Source organism: Rissa tridactyla, chromosome 3 (assembly GCF_028500815.1).
Source record: "Rissa tridactyla isolate bRisTri1 chromosome 3, bRisTri1.patW.cur.20221130, whole genome shotgun sequence".
NCBI classification, from domain to species: domain Eukaryota; kingdom Metazoa; phylum Chordata; class Aves; order Charadriiformes; family Laridae; genus Rissa; species Rissa tridactyla.
In genome coordinates, this window is record NC_071468.1 from 60,951,503 (window position 1) to 60,974,634 (window position 23,132).

At 40.3% G+C, this 23,132-nt stretch overlaps 1 protein-coding gene across 2 annotated transcripts in view; it reads right to left on the minus strand.

Moving 5' to 3' along the window:
* The window catches only part of AIG1 (androgen induced 1), a 126,478-nt gene extending 103,551 nt beyond the window's left edge, over positions 1–22,927 (minus strand). Inside the window, exons 1-2 of one of the 2 annotated variants that reach the window (XM_054197074.1) lie at positions 22,476–22,927; positions 16,786–22,296 (exon numbers count right to left, since the gene is read on the minus strand). In XM_054197074.1, the coding sequence (XP_054053049.1) occupies positions 22,285–22,296; positions 22,476–22,616 (153 nt within the window). In that variant the 5' untranslated portion in view covers positions 22,617–22,927 and the 3' untranslated portion in view covers positions 16,786–22,284. Of the gene's footprint in view, positions 1–16,785; positions 22,297–22,475 lie in introns of those variants that run through there. The other variant, XM_054197073.1, reaches the window with a different exon arrangement.
* Positions 22,928–23,132: the final 205 nt, after the last annotated feature.

A 23,132-nucleotide genomic window follows, 5' to 3' on the forward strand; every position in this document is an offset into this window, starting at 1 on the left:
GCATTTTATGATACCTTGTATCCTAAAAGGTAAACCATCCTATCATGACTTTCATATAGTAAGTGTCTTTAGCTTAGAAAAATGAATCACTCTGCGTTATCACAGTATTACTAGAGCATTATAATTGTCTCTCTACAGACATTTTCCCACTTATTTTGGTTTTTGCCATTTCTAGTTCCCAGATTTTCAAACTGAAGATGGAGAGTGTATTAGAGGGACTCTTGTCTCTCTAAATAACTACTCAAGAAATCAGAGAAGGAATCAGAAAGGATCTCACACGCTTCATTCTAGGTTGGCCTTCACTTCATAGCACTTGCATTTATTTTGCTGTTAGATGCAAAGACAGCTTCAGATGGGGACTTTCTCTTTGGTATTATCAGACCTTTACCATCTTTTAGAGAAACCTGAAACTGATAAGGGATCAAAGAGATTATCTACTTGTTTCTTATCCATCTCTTATTTACATGATTCCATATTTCACACAGAAAGGACAGTTTACGTGGAACTGTCATAAAGCATTGTACACAACTTGTCCGTATAAAGTGATCGTATACCGTAATATTTCTATGAAGCTATAATTTTTAAAAAAAACCAACAGAAAATTGTAAAGCAGAGACCAACTGATTGCTGGTTATATTTAATAAAATTCAGCTCAGTCCTCAAAAACAATATGGTGTGCTTTCCTGTTTTCGGTTTCTTTATTCTTCTTAATGGTAATCTTTTTAACAGCACTAATAAAACAGATTTTTCTTATAGGTCAGCATACCTATTCAGATCAAAGAGAGAAGTAAGATTCACAACTGAGATGTTCCCTATCAGTGGCCATTTCATAAGAAGGCAGAATGTTACATCTGTTAACTTCACTGTTGCATAACAGCACAGGAGGAGCAACCAAGAGCAAAGCAGGCAAATCCACAGCAATTTACTGCTTTTTAACTCAAACCAGCGCTTCAAATTCAGCTTGAAAAAAATAGAGGAAATGCTACTGTAGTCGGACAAACCAAAAACAAAAGTGGTTTCTCTGTGGCAAGATATACTAAGTAAGCAGACTGCTACATTCTGCACCACTTCCCATTTTTGGATGAAGCCCCTGCTGAAGAAAACTGCAGAGAAATAAGGCCTAAGGCATTGCTGCCATGTGAGCATCGCAAAAACATCACACTGAATGCAACTGCCTAGTCAACCACAGGCAGAAAAAAGGACTCTAGTACTCTGGAACATAACCAGGCTTGTACGGGCCAAAACCAAGAAACAGAATGGCAAACACTTCGCCTAAAGAAATAAACGCACGTTTTTTTTGCTATACTCCTTATTTTTTATTATAGTAGAAAATGGTGAATAAAATGGTGCATTTATTTTATTTCTGATCCATAATTACCATGACTGGTGACAGGCTCAAATATGCTAGAATTTCTCCAAGCAGAAATTTGAACTGTTTTAACTAAATAAATGAACTTACTTTAAATGTATTGCACATGTAAAGAAAAACTTAAACCAACGCATTATGTATTTATATCTGACATACTGAACAAATGAAATGTTTTCTGTAGTAAATAAAACCAGATTTAGTGTTTCTTTTCACCATGCCCTACAAGATTTTAGAGGTAGTAGATATTATCCTCCCACACCTCATTGTTATTCGCAGGTGAGGAGGAGGAAAACCAGCTTTCCTACTTTTTAACTCCCAGTTGGTTTCTCAGTGAATTGATTTCTCCTCATTCTGTGTGAATGAAATAGTTACTGAACTAAACTAATGAATAACAGGAAGAAATACTTTCTCTGCATCTGCAGAGGCGACTAGTGTTGTCAAAAAAACAACTAATAATGAAGCAAACTCTAACTCAGGTGCTACACCATTTTCTTCAGTAGTTCTGTGGTGCGGCTCCTCTTAAAACGTCAGTAACACATGCTCCAGCTAGATGGAACAACAAGAACTACTGAAAAACCTGGATGCTGATAAAAGAATCCAAAAATATGCTGTATCAGGATACGTGATAGATTGTGTCACATTATCACACATACAGCAAACAGGATTATCTGAGTGATCCTACGATTACATCAAGTCTGGGACTTCACGTAAGGGAAAGTGTTTAGTCTTGTCAAGGGCTGTGAAATCTCTTCCTTGTTTGCAAAACACAGATAGGTATCTCCAGAATGACTCCAGTTGATCACAAAATCTTGAACATTTCTGAAGTGTTTTCACAATGTACTGAAGGACTCTCTTCCGACAGTTGTGATACATGAGGATACTGGTGCACAGACACTGCAGCAATAGTACTTGGTCTTGTACAAATGGCTGCCCGCTGGTAAGACTTCAAACATGTTACTCAATTTGGGGGGGAGGTGGAGTGGAAGAAGTCAGAGGACACAGACCAACTGAAGATTTGAGCTTAAATTTGTGTAACAGACTAATAACAGACTATAACATGACTAATAGGTACTCAGTAGCATCTGATCGCTATTTTATATGTTCATATAGAAACAACCAAAAAAAATTCCTGTCCAAATTGTGTCATGCATCTAAAACTGAAGATCATTTTGTGATTGCAACGTCTGCAAAGACTAGCTAGGCTCAACTCACACATTAGAATAAAGACAAGCTATTTGTGCATGTTTAGGCATATATCTCTTACTGACGCTTAGAAAGAGTGAAGACAAGTGGCTGGTTATTTCATTGCCATTTGCTGTCTTAACAGGTCAGGAAGTTCTTACATATACGCTTACATACCAGTACTGCCTTTTAAAGCTGCCTGTTCCATTTTTCAAATGTAATGACAGATTGATCTCTCACCTCTCTGGTGACTGTCCAAAACCTGTTTCTGTCTCCATGAAACCAACAGACATTGGAACTAATAATTTTGTCTTTCACATGTAATTTTACAGTCCACTGTTTCCCAGTCATATAAAGAATTCTTACTCACATCCTGTGTCCAACTTTTGGTTCACATTAAAGTGATGCTATGCATTCTTTGGTAAGATCCTCATCACGGTATTTTTCCCTGGATCTTTCCAAGTCTTGGTGTCAGCAGCAAACTAACACCAATTCAGCTTTTAACCAAGATGCACAATGTCGATAAAAAATTGTCACTTAAGTATCTGTAAGGCAAGCTGCACGTGAAATGCAGCACTAATGTATTTTCTTGAAAAGGCTTATTAAAGTTTTGCAGGTAATCTTTCCAAAGGCTAACAGTATATTGTTAAAGGGTTTATCAACTGAGGGAGTGTTCTAAGGACTTGAATTTACAGAGGTTGTCTTAGGCATCTGTGTGCAATGTAGTCAAGACACTAACAAACTAGGATGATAACGTTTTATTGTCACTTTGTGGAGTCTTCTGTCAATTAAAACGTAAGAGGCAAAATATGGATGTAGCCACACAGTTATTTTCTCTGTTGCTGGTAAAGGCTGAAATCAAAGCTTCAGTTTGTCTTGGGATATTGGAGTCTTACAGTTTAACACCTTAGACATGTACACTTCAAAAATTGGCTAGCCTCAAAAGAAGTCTACCATTCCTCACCATTACTCCTTAAAACTAGAGAAAGAGCCCTGAATTTTAATGCCTGTTTATGATACCATAATCACACCCGTTGTGCTCTGCAGAGATATATTCAGCTAGAAGAAAGAACAAGAACAAGGAGACTGTGGCAAGAGGGACTGTTGCTACCTCTCCTCCTACAACAAATACTTCCCTACATATCCTACACATACTCTACTTCACAAACAAAATCAGCCATTCTCATTATATGTCCTGTTATTTTTCCTCCTTTGTTTGGCCCTGTAGTGCCTTCTGGGTGGGATCTCACAAGTACGCAACGTTCTTCGAGCTTTCTACTCCACTGATGCTGGAGTCAAAGATGCCTATCTTTAACTGCAGCAGAATTTTTGAAAAATCTGACTTTTTCTAATTATATGTGGCATGATATGAATATGCAAAGCCTATATGAAGGACTTTCAGGTAAGTCATACTGATGGTCCATAACTGAATCTTTTATGCAGTCAGGTGAAATTAAGTTCCTGGTTTTTTGTTTGGTTTTGGTTTTTTTTTTTAATTTTTCCTTGATGTTCTTAATGTTTGATAAAATACGTGTATGCTACCTTCAAATTCTACATATTAAGATAAGTATTCTCTAGTGCAGTTAAACAATATTGTACTACTGGTTTATTTGAAGAAACTGTGAAGAAAAATTACAGCTAGTAAGTATTACAGCAAAGTCTATACAACCTTTTAACGTTTACAGCTAGGACTTAAAAAGAAACTGAAAAGGAAACCTACTGGAATTCATAGCACAAGGTACAAAGCACTGAAAAATCCTATTTTATTACACCTGATGACATCATCCAACGAAGCAACAATAGCTAATTTTATTTTCACATTTTATAGATAAACTGAAGCCCAAAGAGTTTACTAACTCTCCTGTGAAGACATGTTAAAGCTCAGAACATTCTGGAACAGGAAGACAGTCAAAAGTCTTGACTGAATGAGACTCACTAAATAATCCTTTTGCCCTCGATAGGAGACAGTTGTCAGAAATTCTTCAAGATTTAAATACCTCCCTCCCTTATAGACATCTTTGAAAGGTCATACTTAAATATAGATGTAGACACTTCTAAATAAACACCACTTGCGTCTTCCTCTTGCTGATAAAGCTATGCCTATATGATAAGTCTATCATGGAAAAAAATAATTTTCAGTTATGGACCCTGGGAGCGAGCAGGAAAGTTGTGCTGTAAATTTAATAGTCTTCTCTGTGTTTCAGTCTGTGTACTTAACAACTTAAACATGTATTTCTAATTGGTATGTGCTTCATGGAAGAAAGGCTTCATCCAGCCTTGGTCTAATTTTCTATACCTTGAACCTTCAATCTCATCTACGTCTACATGCAAAGTGAAGACAAGATGCTAGCAATATCAAATGATAATGATGTGCATTCGTATTACTAAGATGTAAGTGGCAACACAGGGTGCAAGCGAGAGGCCTTAAAACTGGATGAAGAATGCACAGAAATTCAAGCACTAATGAAGCTAAATCCTCATTTGGAAGAGAGTAGAACAACAATAAAACTAGCATCATTTTCGAAGTAAAACTGTCAGAAGCAAATGTGGACTATGATTAATCAAGAATGTAAACACCTAAAATTCTTTTGCTGCCATGATTGTTTACTACTAATTAAGCTGATAATTTTTTTCACACTCCATTTGCAGCAACAACTTCTGTTTGAAGTGTTGTAAAGATGTTGTGTTTGTCCAACACAGAAACAAACACTTGTAAATTTCCCTTTTTGATGGTTCTACACTTTGATCAATTCAGTTCCTTTTATGACTTAAGGAAAACTGGCTTTTGGAGATTTATTCAATTTCCTGAGACATGACCACTTGAAACATTTGATGACCACTAACTTTGGCTCTTTACATTGTTGACCTGTGTCACAGTCGAGGTGAGATAAAAATAAAGCTGTGGAAAAGTCAGATTAAGACGAGTAAGGATATTGCTTCCTTTTGTTGCTGTGGTTCTTTATAAAATACTTGGACATACTTGGTGAATGGAAAAGGTCCGAAGCATGGCTAGTTCACAGACCCACCAGAAAATGAAGAGGGAAGGAAGGATGTTTATAATGGAAGTAGGTCTGACTGCTGTAAGCTTAAAGCTCAAATCAGATAAATCACTTAGGATGAAGATTTTCAAATGATAAAAATTTGGAAGTCATTGTCATATGATTACTGATTAAAATGGCAGCTACTCTCAAAATTAGGTGTATCTGGAAGCTATCTCTGACATTTAACTGGGGTTCTGCGGAAGCAGACACACAACCTTATCTGAGTCTAAAGAGCAAAGGTAGTCTTCCAGGGCTGGGTCTAGTGCAGGATGAACCAAGCAGCAGCCCAAAGTAAAACAGCTCACACCAAAACTGCCTCTCTGACTCTAGAAGTTTATTAGAGTTCACTCATGTCTTTTTGATATTCTTCTAATAGATAACTCTACATCTTCAGATTTTCTTTTTAGACCAATTTAATTCAGTCAAAGACCTTTTTAGGCCACACAGCTGAAAGAGATACCAGGGAATTATTCAGAAAAGATTAATTTCATGCTCTGGGATGGGAATGCAAAAAATGTACTCATAATAAAACATGCTTGGAAAACATTCTTGGGAGAAAAAGAGTAAGCCATAAACCCTTATTCTCCCCACAAAAAAGTGTTAATTAATGAGAGAACTGAAAACTGTAAACATAAAACATAAATCTAAAAAAATATAAAACCCCAAAGCATTTGTGAATTAAACTGACACATGTCCCACTTCACCACATGAATACAACGCTGTTTGTTGTATATCCCACGCCCTCCTTTCTCCTACCTATAATTGTAAGTACATATACACATACTCTCTCTTACGTATCTCAAAACCTTTGGGCTAGGGTTGGGATTGCCTTTTTTCCTCCGCAGTTAGGAAAGCTGGACCTCCTCATGGGCTGTCCCAGCTTGGCGACCTTTACAAGCAGGGAGAGGAAGGCCGGCAGCCCGACCCTGCTCTCTGGCACCCAGGAAGCAGGCTGCCCGCGAGCAGGGCTTGGCCGTGAGGCCCCACCGATCTGCCCACCACTGCCACTGTCTCCCCTGGGGAGGAAGAGAGTGAGCTGCCCACGACTGTCCCTCGGCCAAGTCACGCCTGTGGGCCACCCTTCGAGCACTGCTGGCAACCAGCAGCGACAGCAGCAACGAAACAGGGCTACAACACACAAATGCCAGTGGTACGCAGGCTTAAGCGTTTACATAAGCACAGACTACAAAATACACTAACAGATAAGGACACAGACACAATTCAGAATGGGGAAGGCTGCCAGAACAACGTGTTCCTCTCCAAAGCGTGCACACAGCCGCCTCAGCCCAGCTTTGGAGAAGGACCCTTCAGGAAAACAGGGCCGTGATCCACGAGGATCCAGGTCTGGAGAAACACTGACAATACTTCTTTGCAACCTCCTTCAGGGCAACTCACTGATCCTTTATGAATTTTTGAACAAATAATGAATATTTGAGAAAAAATCTGTTCAGCACAGTGAAGCAATAATCGACGGACACGAAACGCGTTCCTCATTTCTCTCCCCATTCAACTCTGCAGCTACATGAAGACAGTAGCACAGTAAACAAGCCTCCTCCTCCTCAACACACTTCAAGTCATTCTTCCCACACACAGCTGCCACTATCATGCATATTTCAAAGCCTCCATCTGGGCTTGACAACTGTACCTTCCTTTCTTCCAGCCAACAGAAATACACGTCCTACTCAAACAGGCATGGACAATATCGCACTGTTTATTTCAGAAAAGAAGCTGTTCCACAAGTAGGTCATGTGGGTGGAAGCCCCCATGCTAACCTACATGTTCACCATGAGGTTAGAGCTACTCTACATTCATTTTTCCCTCTTTCCAGCTAGAAACTGTCTCCAGGCAGCATGCAAGGATTCGTGGTACTTGTCCAGGCTGCTGAATGCCTGGTTCTTCTGGATAAACACCTACTGCTCACACAGGGATTAACTTCACAGTATACACCCAGCAAGTTCAGCATTTCCCAGAGATCCTTCATTTATGCCACGTGTGCCATACAGTGCAGGTACACCCCTTCTGTCCAGAAATATGGCAATGATCCCCACGGCTGTTGCAGACTGAGGACACCCGAAACTCAGCATACACAGGGGGCAGATCTCTGGTCTGGGGCCTCCTCTTTTTCTCCTGTAGGTCAACTTTCCCTGCTGCAGCTATCCCTCTCCATGTTCTGCTGCACCAACCACCCACTCTGCACCCGTGGCAGCAGCCTACGTTCTACCATTTAAATAGCTGTGTCTTTTCCTTTCTCCCTCATCGTTAGGCTGGACTCAGTTTACCCTTCCTGTATCATCAAATGCACCTTCCTACATCCCCCATGCAAACAAGCACTCTGCCTCTGCCCATCTCTTGCTCTGCAGCAGCTGGGCTGAGGTTGTTGGGTTGAGGAATGGGTTGAGGACAGTGTCTGTTGCAACAACCGGAAGGGCTGAGGCCAAGATAGGATATGGCTTTTATCTTGGAGAGTAGAAGAAGGTGGGGCCAAAACAGGAGCCAGCATGGAGTCAGGTTGCTCCTGTTCCATCAAGGGGTAGCATGTGCCTTCACTCACACCTGGTGGCAACGTCCACACACTTCCCATCCCTTTGCTGATAGCAGTAGCAGCAAGTGAGTCACCGGGTGAGATGGGGCAGACTGGAGGTGACATTTGATTATCTGGACAGTGGTGCTTGAACAGCCAGTCTCAGCTCCAGACCCACCCCATCCTGCAAAAACCCCCAAAGGCTGAATAGGAGTAATCTATGGGCAGCCTCTGTCCCACAAATCACCTCCTGGACGCCTGACATTAATGGTGTTTTAACATACAGATTACACAACTAAGATAATTCCTTAAGGGTTGCAATGACTATATGTCCAGCCAATTTCAGTGTCTTGCACGCTGGGCTTGCATTTGGTTTAAATCACGTCTCTTTGCAGAGATGTTGTGAGGCTTAGTTAGCTAGTATTTCTCAGGTGGCTTTGAGATCTTGTAACAAAAGGTGCAATGGCACTACAAAGCAATTTTACTCTTAGTAAGATACTTGCTACCAGAATTTATTAATTTTGTCCTAAAGAGAAATAAGATCTCCACCTACATGTGCATTGCTTCTTTCTTGGAAGATCAAGAACGAAAGAGATGGTACCAAACCAAATATCCATAAAGAGAAGAGACAAGATTGGCTGTTTGGAATAGGCACTCGTCATCTAGTTTATACTATTTACCTATGCTTTCTCTTGGGAAGACCACCAAGGAGGAAAATTGCGAAGCAAACTCTATTTTAGGTGACATGGAAAGAGATGGGGCTTAAATCTTCTGCCACTCTGCAGTCACTACCTGTCTTCCTACTTTAACAGCGTTTCTAGCAAACTGAGATATGGCCTTAATTTTCCTTAAACTGATCATACAGGTTTTAAAATTTTTCTTTGATATCTGTCATAGTGCTTTGGAGGTCACCCAGGCATTTTATGCAGACTGCTGGTACATTTAATCATTTCAGTGGCTTCCTGCAGTAAATCAGGAGACATTATATTAATAAAAGATGGGGCTATTCCAGGTCTGATTCATAATGCTGAATTCCCATCTACCTGGCTTAAAAAGAGTCCTTTAAAAATGTCAGTTTACTCTATGGAATTCTGAATATCAAGGATACGTCTTTTCTCATACAAGATACATTCACCCGAGGCCAGCACCCTGGAAGGTACCGAAGACACAGGAGTGATTCAGAACGAGGGCTCACGGCTGTCTGCACCACAACCTAACCAAAGAGACCTTGTCTGAAAACACACCACTGAGATACAGGCATACCACGCAAATAAGCCACAAAACAGGTTTACCTCCATCACTACACTTCTTTTCCTGGCAAACGCTGTTTAGTCACATCCATTGAGCACAAGACCCAAGACAGGCAAAATACCAGGTCTAAGAGGGAAAGATTGGCCAGAAGTGGACTTCACTTGTACCACATTATTATTATTTGGTTACTTCTTCAAAATACTTATGAAGTCCTGCAATCAGTATGTAGCTAATTTAAAAAAAAAAAAAAAAGAAAAAAAAGAAAGAAAAGAAAAAAAGATATTAAATAGTTGTTTTCTGGATTTGAATTGTTATCACATCCCCTCCTGACTTTCACTTTTATATTTCAAATTCAAGTTTGCTTTCACTGTATCACACAGCACAGGTATTATTCTTATGAAACAAGGGTAACAGCTATGATTAAGTTGCAACTTTCAGTATTATATTCTTTTGTGACATTGGTCTTGCCCTTGCTAAAGGAAAATAAAAGAAGTTTTCAATTAATACAAAATAATTCTGAATTCTAATTCTCAATTCTAATTCTGAAATTCTAATACAAAATATTTCTGAATAACAACTTCTCACTGCAACAGCTGATTCCTTTGTAATGTAGTTTTGTCCAAGTATCTTAATGAAGACAATCAAATGTTTTGTTTTCACGTGGTCAGTCCAACTGCACTGAAACCATGAATTTTAAACACTTTCTCTAAATCTTGTTTTCCCCCACAACAAATTGTGGGATTGACCTTTTCTTCCCATCTGGAGCAAATTAGTAATTTCTAAATTTATAATCACAACAGAAGAGACATTAAAAAAAAAACAAAAACAAAAACAAACAAACAAACAAAAACTCAACTGAAGACCTCTTCAATACTTTAGGGTCCTAACTTGCAAGGTGCTGAAAACTCTCACATATCTAACTCACACATAGTATGGTGTGGATGCTGAGTATCACCCAGAACATGAAGTCTGACCTCAACTCCTGTGCAAACTAAGCAGAATGAATTTGGATAATACAGAGAGAACACCTTTCCATTAGCTGCCCAGAAGTAATGCCAAAATACCTCTGTAGATCAAGACCTCTGCCAGATCCACAGACCTTACATGACATTTTATCACAAGCCAGTTGTGAGCATTGGTTCTGATGGCACGCCACACAGATCAAACCCCGTGGTAGGGCCAGACTCCCTGCAAAGGTGGCATTGAGACCAAAACGGTCCCATCAGAACACGGCAACCAGCCCACAGCCTACCCCTGTGCTGGGCACAGGAAGGCTAACCAGGCAGGCTACAGACCCTAGGTGGGCCATATGTTGAGCACTCCTTGTTCCAGCTGTCACTCGACTGTTCGGCTGACGTATCTTAAAAGACATTCTTGAATCTAAACCACCTAGTCCAGTCAGAATTTTATTTGTATTGACTTACATTTTAGCAACCTAATTTTACACTTCTCTTTTCGTACGTGCCTACTGGGCATGTGCTCAGCCCTGCTACCGGTGGGACATGGGGCGATGGCAGGCTCATCTCTATCAGTCAACCCCTAACAAGAATGAATATACTTCCATGTAGGTTTGAGTAGAAAGTTACCACTGTGAAATTTCTCTCTTCCCTTACTTCTAAATTGCAACAGGTGTGTCTGCATGTACTCCCAATCTACCCACACAAACAAGGAACAAGTAGTTATATATGTTCACATGAAAAAAAAAGGAAAAAGAAAGCTTCTCTTATTAATTACAGTAATAGCCAACAAACTATGCAATTTTAAAAAATATTTTTGTTCATCTCACTGAATGCAGTAGATTTCAAACCTCACAATGATTATTATAAGTTTTCTTTTTCGTAAATACGAAATATAATTTAAATCATTTCAGCATCTCAGTTAAAATACGCAAATTACAAAAAAAGAACAGATGGAAAATGTCTGAATAAATTCTGATTGCTGATTCCATATATTTTTTCAATTTTTTAACTTAAATATTAATTTCTGTCAAGGACCTGCTTCTGAATTGGGAAAGTTATTATAAAAAAAATGAATGGCAGACTACCAAAAAGTGACAAGATTTTAACACCAGAATAAACATTAGGATCATGATCCATTATGCTTAACACTTAGGGGAGTTTTTTCCTGTAACCAGGATGCTTAAAAACTTGTTCGAAAACAGAAAGCAAAGCTAAGAGCCTTGGGTAACATAATTTCAAAAGCTGTTTCTTTAAGGCTATCACCACACCAAAATCAAGCTTTTCTGATGGAAGATTACTGATTCTTCATTGGTTTGGCTCTACGCAAGGTGGTTTAGAAAGACAAGAGAATGACAGTGAGTAGGTCTGGTATTGGGGAAGGATGGGGTGAGGATGCAGAAGACAATATAAGACCGTGAATGCACTGTGAGAAAAGACAGTATGTGTGAATAGTGGGAAAAGAATATAAGGGGTATTGTGGGGATAAGAAAAGCAGCACCAGACAGGAAAACACAGGCTTCTGGAAGGGGACTGGGTGCTCAATTGGAACTGGGATACAGAGTTGAAAGACCAAGAAGACTGTGCTGGCTAAGAAGAGATTACAAGGAATAGGGAAAGCAACACTACACAGACGGGTTCCTATAAGGAAAAACAGGCAGCAAATATAGTGATAGCTAACAGCAACCTGTAACTGAGGAGCCTGACTGGGTGATAACGGGTGTGAATGGATCAGGGCAAAGTGGGAGCACTTTTATTCACAAAGCCAGCAGTGAATGAACAGAATCATCCCTTGCACACCCTCAAAGACATTCACGTTTTGGCTGTACGTTGTAGGTCGTATTTTAAAACCAAGAAGTTCAGATCCCACCGGCTCAAATCCCCACAGTAAAAAGAGGTCCCTCCACCTTTTTCTAAAAAAACAACCTCATAAAACATATCTCATAATTTTAACTCACCCTTATAATTAATGGGGAACAAAACAGCTTTGACTTAATTTGGCAATATAATTTTAGTAGCTTCTGCCCCCAACCATGAGAAAAAGAATATAAAACTTAGCCTGAAATGCCATATGACTATAATCTCTGGAAATTCAGAGGTGTTTAGCTTCTGAAATTATACTGGCATTGAGTCAAGGAGATTTGAATACTAATCTTCTATAATCATATGTTAGAATTAGAAACATCATTAGCTTCTTAATAAATAGAGAAATATCCCTTTCTAGCCATGGTAGGTCATGAGACAGCTGACCCAAAAGCTGTCTGCTCTCTCTTGTTAGCTAGAGTTCTTTGACACTCAGAAACTTAACAGCATCTGGTACCTCAAACCACTGTAATCTTCTATCTATGGTTCATTAATTGGTCACCTGAACTGACTCCAGTAGTAGCAGGCCAATTTACTCTTAGATGTGCACAGTGTATGGAGAGAGTATAGAACAGAGTAGCTTTTATGAACAGTTTGATATTTTCAAATTATGTGCAGCGTACGTAAATAACTATTATATCAAACATGTACACAAAGATGCATATCCACCTCCAAACACCCCAAATGCCTTTCAGCCTCAGTGCTGTGCAGCAGGTCCACAGAGCAGAGGTTTCCTTCGTGATTCACACATTCTTAGGACACACTTCCCAGGACCTACAGGAATGCAGATAATTGTGTCTAATGCACACGCAAATTTGCAGTTCTTGGAACACAGCTATAACAAGTGAACTCAGGTCAAAAAAGTTCTCACAGCATGGAATTTCAATTTGTTTGTAAGCTTAAGTGAACAGCAAATGGGGACCTCTGCATCTGTCAGTGCATATGGCTTCTAACTAAGGACAAAATTTTGCAAGCACCTTCCGCTGAGCAGAAGCGTGCGAAGCTACACAGGTTATGCACAGGGAAGTGGAGCCATGCCACCCATGTAGGGGGGTTGTGTGTGGGGAGATCGTGGGGGTGTGTGGGAGGAAGAAACGAGGGAGAGGACAAGGAAGGGCAGGAAGTCTGAGGGAGGTAACACATGCTATTTTAGCTGAGAAACACCAGCCACTTTCCTCCACCCCTTTTTTTCCCTCACTTCGTCCTCATAACCAGCAGTCAAATATCTAAATACCCATTTGTCACAACAAAAGGCTGATCAACGTTATGCACGCTCTCACCTACACACCCCAGGTACAAAGTGCTGTCACCTATTGGATCTTCCTTTTCTCTTCCACCTTCTCCACTTGCATCCTTCATAGAGCTGAGCCTGTGTGAGCACGGGCCATCAACAACTTACATCTTCTCTAGGGTCAAGGGTCCTACTGCAGTGCCTCAGGATCACACAGAGACGCTAGCCTGAACGTTAGCTGTATGAAATGCTCCCACCACTTCAGCCACAAACAAGCTCGATAAGCATCTTGGAGAGAAAACATCCCTTTTGCATTCATACATTTTATCAATTTATATAGTAGTGTTTGAAGTCAGCAGCTTCTTTTTCTTCCTTTTGCATCTGATCAAGTACATTCAGGAACATATGCCACCTGTGCTCTGCGTGTGGAACTCCCACTCTGGCTGAATTCTGATAATACTAGCAATAATAATAAATAATAAATAACAATTTGTTACTTATGTGCTGCCAGGACTAGAAGGCTTCAAGGCACCTGATAAAATATAGGCAAATGGGGGGGAGGAGTAAATTTACCCGCAGGTACACAAAGAACTAGGTTTAAAAAAATATACAGACAGCACTGCTCAAAACCAAAAATGAGCCATTTGATTCTTAACAGAGTAAAACTGAAATACTTTGCTAAGTCCCTGCACAACCAACTCAAACAGTCTGAAGTGTCTAGCAGCATTCGTAGAGATGAGATTCAGCCTCTTCAATTGTTTCACTCAAACTAATTCATTGCAAAACCCTACCATCCCTTGTGCTTTGCTTTACAAGTTAGTAAGGAACTGGCAAAAGACTTGACATTCTGCACTTCTGCACATTCTACTCTGGTTTACCTTTACCCAGACACCTAATCTTCAGCTCATAAAAATCCAGCTGTAGTAGTTTTGTTTTAAGCTATACTGTAGAGAGTCCTCATGCACTTTGAAGCAACTGACCTGACAGACAACAGCGGCAAAAATACCTGAGCAATGCCAGCTGCACACAGATCTAAGTGGAAATTATTATATAATTGCACCCTTTGGCAAGTATTTGTTTGGAAATCCTGCTGTAAACAGGATGCTTGAGAGGTCAGTGGCAAGACAAGACGTTCAAGGAATGCAACTAGAGGCATTCAAATGTTGCTTTCAAACTCTCGAGGGAAAATCGCATGGACATACCGAAGTTGCCAGAAGGAGCCTTCACAGGTTCTGATTTTCTCCTAGCATTTCACATGAGCTTAACCTGTTTCCAACCAACAGAATCTCTAAATTTTGCAGTATACTGCAAAACGCAACAAGCAACGCCAACTGTATGCCAAGAGAGTGTAAATATCCTGAGGCAACCAGCAAAATGCTGATGAAAATCCTCTAAATGCTTAATCACAGTTCTAATTGGGAGAGCGACTTGTTTTCAAGTCTTAACCAAACCATGCTTATAAATTTTAATTTACTTTTAGTTTCTTCCTCTCTGAAAAGGCTGGAAGTTTTACTTCAGCTTCCAACTGAATTAGTTTTTTCTTCAGATGTCGATCTACTTTTCCATCCACTAAACACAGCTTTTTCAGTGGTAGCAAATTTAACTGTGTCGAGTTGCAAAAATCTTGCATCATACATAGTAAGAGTAATAGAACAAATGCCATAAGGCTTTGAAAACTAATAACAAATTCAGAGCATTCAAAAATATGGTACAGAGAAAACGTACCTATTCAAATAAATGCAGGCAAGTAAGGCAAAATTCTAAAAAGTTTTCATTAGAAGGAAGAAAGCTTTCCATATTCACCCATTCAAAGAGTGAACAAGGAGTCTGTACTTCACTTTGATCTTCAAAATAAGCCAAGGCACTATCAATTTTGTTTGTAACTCATATACCTGGACATGCAAGGTGAGAAGACCAGGCCTCAGATACAGATACTTAAAAGAAAAAAACTACGTTGAGAGGAACTTGATGTCTTTCATGTGTGCATTGTAAGCAACAACATCACTTCTGTTTCAAATATAGAAATGTCCAATGTGAATTTATTACACACCAATACTTGTTTCACCCTTGAATTCTGCAGAAAGCACACAAACCTGTCACTGGTGTGGATCTTTTTAACATTTACTGACTGGAGTTGCATTAGCAACTCAAACTCCAAATGACAAGGAATTCTCCACCCATGCTGAGCTCCTCCCAACATCAGAGTCTATAATGAAGCAGCGCAATTAGGAAAATGTTTTCTAAATACTGCATTAGGATGGGCAGGCACTGACAACTCCGATTATTAGATATGGAAAGTTGCAGCACAGAAAAGCCTGCATGTAATGGAAGGAATCTGAGGTATTTTTCTTTTATTGTTTTGTTCAGGTAAATACAAACTCGGCATAATCCCTTGGAATGAATCTACATTATAACATGTTTAATACACTGCAGAATTGCCTATTTTTTCAACTTTGTTTTACTACATTTCATTATGGTTTTACTTTGTTCAAATCTGCAAACTTACTTCTGTAGAATGTCAAGGTTTTGTAATTTCATTAAGGTTTTTTTTTCCTATTTATAGGTTTAAACAACTTCATATTTTGTTGTACAGTGGCATACTGGCACACTCAAAATTTCCATCACATCAATAATAAAAGATTTTTATCGTGTGAGTGTTTCCCCATTTTCAGATAGAGTGATCAAGTTCCTTTTTTTTTTTTTTCAGCCTAAGGACAAAAGAAGTAATTACTCACAGGGACTTCTACCCTACAAGTCTTTGTACATCCTTGGGCTGATATAAAAGCAAAGATTCAGGAGAAATCTGATTCCTATTAAAATATTTTTAATTTAAAACACTAAATTTGCAATTTTCTATTTCATTTAAGAACATTATTTGATAGGTTCTATAGATCTTTACTACAACTTAAGAAGGTCAATCGCTCAAAATTTCTTTCTTGTACACACTTAAATGGCCTCAGTAAGATAACACAAATATACTTATAAGGTTAAAAATACATCGATGAAATATTTTGTTATAGACTTATATTCACAACAAATTAAGACAGCTCAGAACCCCAAATTTGATTTCAGCATAGAACACTAACATAGAACACTAGATGTGTTGTCCTTGTTTAAACTATTTGTTTAAAATATTTAACAATTTTGTCATATGGATTATGGCAAATAATTACTACTACTATTACTATTACTACTATTATTACTATTGTTGTTGTTATATTTATCATTATTATTAAAATATTAACAATTTTACCATATAAGATTATCTGAGTTATCCTTACCACTATAATAAAAGCATAAAGAAAATAATTCAATTTTTTTCAAAGAGGAACAGAAAGACTACTAAACCAACTTCTTGAAGTTGTCATCATTTAAAATTGTTCTGGCAAAACTCTAGACTTTACACTGGTTTAAAACATAGCACTGTTACCTATCACTTACAGACTCACAAGTTATAAAATAATATTACTGACATGAGTTAAATCTATCATCATAGTAAGCATTCACAATTTGTCCTCTCTTCCACTCCTCTCCTTTTCCCTGCCAACCCTACTGCCAACACAAATATTTCAAGGTAGCCATGACTTTCCTAAGAATTCCCAAATTAAATGTTCAACATATTTAAGTCCAATTGTAAAATAAAGACATGCTAATGCAATATGAAAATGGAACTCTTCAATGTGGTGCTCAAATTCCACTCAATTTCTAATAGCGCTACCAAAAGCAAACGGAAAACATAGTTCTATGAATAAGAAACGGTGATGCTATTACATTTTTATTACCGCATCGACGGCACTATACGTAACTGTTTCTCTGACATATTTACAGCCTGAAAGGCAAAAAGAAAGCTCTAAAACACACACTTATTAAAAGGCTCCCATACGTATATCATTGCCTTTTCGCTCAAATACATTAAGCAACAATAAGAAGCCTCACCTTGTTATTCCTCAAAAAACAACCCCTTTCTCTGTAAACTGATAAACACTCCCATTGACTGTATTCTCTGTTACAGTGTGAACACTGAGATATTTAGACATGGTGATTAATTACCTCTGGGAATAATACATAATAGCATTTTACACTTCTGTAATCTTTTCACCCAAAAGCCATAAAACACTTGAATATAAGGGTAACTTCACAGATGATGAAAGAGGAAAGCAGAAGGTGAAATTCATTTTACTAAAGGAAATCCTGGAAAGAGTCATAGTTATATTCCATGGAGTGCAAAACATGTTTTCACTTTTGTCTTGTGTGTCATGGTAAGTTTAACCCATACAGTTAGCAATGAAAGTTACTCAAGTTCAGATATTGCACCAATAGCACAGTTTATTATTCCTTAATTCTGAACCATCTGGCCTCTGACATTTTCTGGTCATTTTATTTCCTATCAGCATGACTAAATCCAAATTGGGCACAAATCACCTATAATTTTTAGCCACGCTTTGTTAAGCTGCTATCTTCTTCTGTTGTCTAGTAACTGTATCTCATATAATTTAATAACTAATTAAATGCACTAAATAAGTAAATGATAAACCTACCAACTCTATTTTCTAGTCCTGTTGTTAACATGCCCCTCTGAAATTTTCCAAAGACAAGAAACAAACTAAGTTCTCATGACTTATTTAAACTTAATCAAACGAAACTTAAATGAATTTTCCACAAAACAAATACAACATGTACTAGCAAAAAATATGCTGGAAGCAGAGCTTATACCTGTTTTTTGTAGAACTCAATCTGCCAGACAACGTATAAAAGTTCATACACAGACATCCTGCTATTTCTTTCAAGAGAATAATAAAAGTATAAGGCCAGACAGATTTATATATGAGCGAAATCAATTCCTCTCTAGCTTTGGCTGCCCTGAATCAAGTCGTATGAATACCCACATTAACATTCTGTTATTCAAAATGGGACCATTAATCATAATCATAAAACATAACACTTCCAAAAATCTAGCCTTGCTTTTGGTCTCGATAACTACCCTGTTCAGCCTATCAGAGAGACCTTAAGATTAAAATAAAACCCAAACGGTATTTCGTTAATGCCTGGGAATATATGTGCAATAGTATCTTGGTTTAGTCTAGCTTCTTTGAGGAATAAGGGTTTCACAGAAACTGCACAATAAAAATTAGAAGTTATTTAGACCAGGGCACTCCTCACTAAGGAGATATATACTTATTTTAACTCTAAGCTACTTTTCTGCTAATTATCACACACATTCAAACACAAAAACTAGAACTGGTCTTCTTTCGGCACCCACAGGCTCCAGAATCTTTATTCCAGAATTCTATTTATTTTTGCCTCCTCTCACAACAACAGTAAGAGAAACTGAAGAACAAAACTTAACCCCTGCAACAGCAAGGATCCTGCCATTTTAGACAAGTTGGTGCAACGGATCCCTTAACAAACGTGTATTTATAAAGGCAGGTGTGTGATGGCAGTGTATGAAGGATGACCTAGTTATCCTTAATTCAAGTACTATTATCTTTAATTTAGCTACTTCAAGTACTTACAGAACTGAACAAAGAGTGCTAGAAGTCAGGAAGATTTCTGAGAGACTAACATAGCTAAGAAACTTGCTGCAAAGAATCATTTTGTACGGCATAGTTTTCACCCTAAGTTAACTTTCAAGGGTCAACAATGAATTTATGGGTTGTGGTGCAGGACAGTGCAGTCCTGCAGCAGTCCGCTACTAAAGCACAAAATGGTGAATCTGAGTCTAACAAAGGCAGCTACACAAGAAATTTTAGGCACATTTCTTGAGATATACCATCTGAATCCAGTTCTTTGCCATTTTCACATGAACTAACTTTGGGGCTTGGTTTGTGTTGTGAGGCTAAATGAAAGCAACATGTAGTAGCTTTGAACTAGCCTGAATGCTCAGGTCAATAATTTGATCTGCTGGGCCCAATGACCGATCTTGGCAGCAGCTCTATACCTCTTTGTACCCCAGTTCCCCAGTCTATGAATGACAAAAAAGATACTGCTTTCATTTCTGAAGTGTTTTGGAATCCATGGGTACTATGCAGATATCTTTATCATCTTTTGAATAAGTGGGATAAGTATCTACCACCTCTACATAGAAGGGAGAAAGTTTGAAGTGGAGAAATGATTGTTAGTGGCAACAGTGAGGAGCATCACCAGCGTAATGGCAAAACATACTGCCAGTACATTGCTTCAGAAATGAGAAAACTATCCCATTGACACAGGTGTTGTAGGGAATGTGGCTACCGCATTCACAACTGCAAAAAAACAGTGTCAGTCATCAGAATGACAGCGGTTAAAATAAGTCATCAGTTGCACTTATTTTCTTTCTTAATTCAAGGACAGGAGAGATTAAGCTTGAATACTAGCATCCAAGAAAATCTTACTTAGGTATGAACATCCAAAATATTACAGACAGACAGGGACATTACAGTCTTTATCTCTGCATTAAATAGCTTCCTCATAATGCTCAGCTTCTGTAAACAGTGTGAGGGCTGTAAATCAGATTAATGCATACACTTAGAATACCTTACTGTGTCTTGTGTTTTAGAGTCCAAACTACTGCTTTTTCATAATTCAGTTCAAAATTATATTACCTGCAGATAACTGTAAATCATTTTACACAGCACCTCTGCAAAGCCAGTTACCTAAATTTCCAAGACATTTAATGATGCTGATACTGGAAAGGATCATCCCTTTACAAATGGACAGATGAAAAAAATATCCAAATTACTTTTCAGATTCAAGTCATAAACTCACTTTTCTCAAGAACCAGTAGCAGTTTTTGGAAACAGAACGAATGTCTACGTGCTTCTGTGATGTCAAAGATGAAATCTCTGCTTGTGAAGGTACAATCTGTAGCAAGAACACGCGTCTGCCAAGACTTTGGCATTGATAATATTTTGTCTAGACAGCCTTTGAATGTGACTGACACAGGAACACTGCACATGGTTGAGGAAGCTGAAACTTATGGAAGAGCTTTTCAAGACTTAGTCAATACGCAGTATTTCGGAAATGTGCCTAACATCCTCCAGCGTGCCTCCCAATATCCTCCTTGGGAAAGGGTTTTGTTTTTTCTAGTTTCCCAGTTATCCCAGGAGACAGAAAGATAGATTTGCTTAAATAAAATGCTGCCAGGGCCATTTGGACATAAGTAAATATTGTCAACAAATGGAGAGGTCTATGTGCTGGCTAGTCACCAAGAAAGGTGTTCAAGTGGTTGAATTGTGTGTTATTTGGAAGGACTGAAGACTGTTAGCAATTGCTAACCTTTTCTCAACTATCGGACTTAACTATGAGAAACAGATGGCAACTACTAGGTAAAGGACAGAAATGACTAGCTGCAGTTGTTAACCGTTCTAGACATTTTAGAAAGCACTACATATTTACCTTGACCTTTTGGGCCATGACAGAAGTAGCCTGAACTATGTGCATGCTTTGATGGGAAAGTCCACATGAACTTGCCACAGACAGCAGGCTGTAATTTTTGGGAAATGATGAGTATCATGTACTGTCAAGTGTTATTTTCACTGTGTGACAGCCATAGTTCACTTAATCCTCAAGCAACTGTCAGGGCTAGGAGAACATAGGAAAAGGTGAAGGAGACTCAAAGGCAAGATGATGGGCTTTTAGCTTTAGTTGGTTCACTCCCAATTCAACTGCCACTAAAGTAAACAACTCCCCCCTAACTTACTGGGACTTGGCACTAACTTCTATCAATTCGTATTGCTAACAGTACTGTCCAGCAGCTGAAAAGAAAAAAAAAAAAAGATAATTTAGACTCTAGTTTGCATTTCAGAAAAACATCAGGCCTTAAGATGCCCTTTTAAAATTGAACTAAAAGCACTAGTTATGGCTGTGGATAATTTTTGGCATCCAACACAAAAATTATCCTGGCTAAATGCAAAATACAGTTAGGTGCTTCTTCTCTCAAAATGGAAATGTGGACCAAAAACATGGACCTCACTGAACCTTAGCTTAATCTTGATACAGAAATGTGCATACTTGACCCGCCAGGTTAGGTGTTTGAGTTAGGTCTCCAAACTCACAAACTCAACCTACTGACTGGACATGGAGTGTGTAGGCAATAGCAGCAATACTTGTGAACCTACAATGAGGTTCTGAGAGAGGTTTTATCACTGGGAAGCACTGAAATACTTTCATTTTGGGACTTTTCTGTAACTCAGTAGGAACTGCAAAATTTCTCGCCTATTTGCACTGTGGATTCAAAGAAAAAAAACAAAACTATTTTGATCTAGGGTACTAGGTGTAAATTGGCTACCACATTTCTGAACCAGAAACTGAAACTGAGTTTCTCCTCCCATCTCCTCTCTTCCTCCCGCCCCCTCTCCTCCCACCTGCACAAGGGGAAGGCTGTTGAGGAGGCAGGGAAGGCTAGGAAGCGCAGGGCAAAAATAGCCCTTGGCCAGCACCTGGTGTTTTCCAGCAGGCCAGTATGCTCGTGACTGTTCCAGATCTGGACCCTTATGAAGAAAAGTGAAGTGAAACATCTTTTGTTTGTTAGGCTCGTTTATGGATTTGCAACCAACACTAGCTGGATCCGGCAAGTTGTGTTGCCCAATGCCTTCTGTGTCACCCTCACACACTTGCACCTGCTGGGGACAGATTCCTCGGATGGGCCCATGGCAGCAAGACATGTTTTCTACTTTGACAGCACACAGGAACCAAATGCTGGGACCAGCAGGTTCTGGTGTTTACTGTCAGCCATTACAAAAGGCGAAACACAGCACCAGCACGGCGGTGACAGAGCGCCAGGCGCGCCTTCCCCACCGCCGCTCACTGGCAGCGGCCCCTCGGCTTTGTCCGTCTCTTCCTCCGTTCAAACCACCCGGCTCAGCTGCCGCGGTCTCCGGCTGGCTCCTCTCTCACGGCCGGCCCTGCAGTCACAACATGTCGCCGTCCCCACTTTTAAGGTCACCTCATGGCGCTGCTGTCGAGGCGGGCCCGCCGCCTCCGGGGGCTCCCGCGCGGGGCCGCGGCCGTTCAACGGGGGCAGCCTGAGGGGAAAGGGGGAGGGGGGGGAGGGGGCGGGCCACTGGGGCCCAGGGGCACTTACCAGGTCTATGAAGGTCAGAAATTTCCAGCTGCCTCCATAGGTCTGATGCGCGGGCATGTCAATGGCCTTGTAATTGCACAGGATGGAGCAATAGGACAGGAGAATGGCGGCGCGCAGCACCTGGCAGGGTACCAGCGCCATGTTGCACACTGCGCCGGGGCGGCCTCGGCGGCGGGCTGGGAGCCAGCTCGGGGTGCACTTCCGTGTGTGTGTGTGTGTGTCCTTGTGTGTGTGTGTGTGTGTCCTTGTGTGTGCGCGGCCGTGCGGGTGGGACTGCGAGCGCCCCCGCACCGCCTTCAGTCAGCCCCGGCCGGGGCGGGGCGGAGCGGAGCGGAGCGGGGCAGGCGGAGTTGAAGGGCCGGTTGGCGGCGGCGGTGCCGGCGCTGCTGGCAGCGGCCTGGCCGGCGGGCCGGGCGGGCTCGTCAACCGCAGCTCCGCGGCCGGGGCGGGTGGGAGGAGGCCTGGCCGTTCCCGAGGGAGCGCGGGGCATGGCCTCCCCGCCCCACCGCCACGCCGCTCCGGCGGCTGGCAGGTGCGGGGTCGGGGCCGCGGCGGCGCGACCTGCGTCCCTCGGGCCGCGCTGCCCCGGGAGGGCACGAGTGCGCGCACGGGCAGTAAGTTGCTCGCAGAGCCTGGTTGCCCGCAGTTTCAACAACA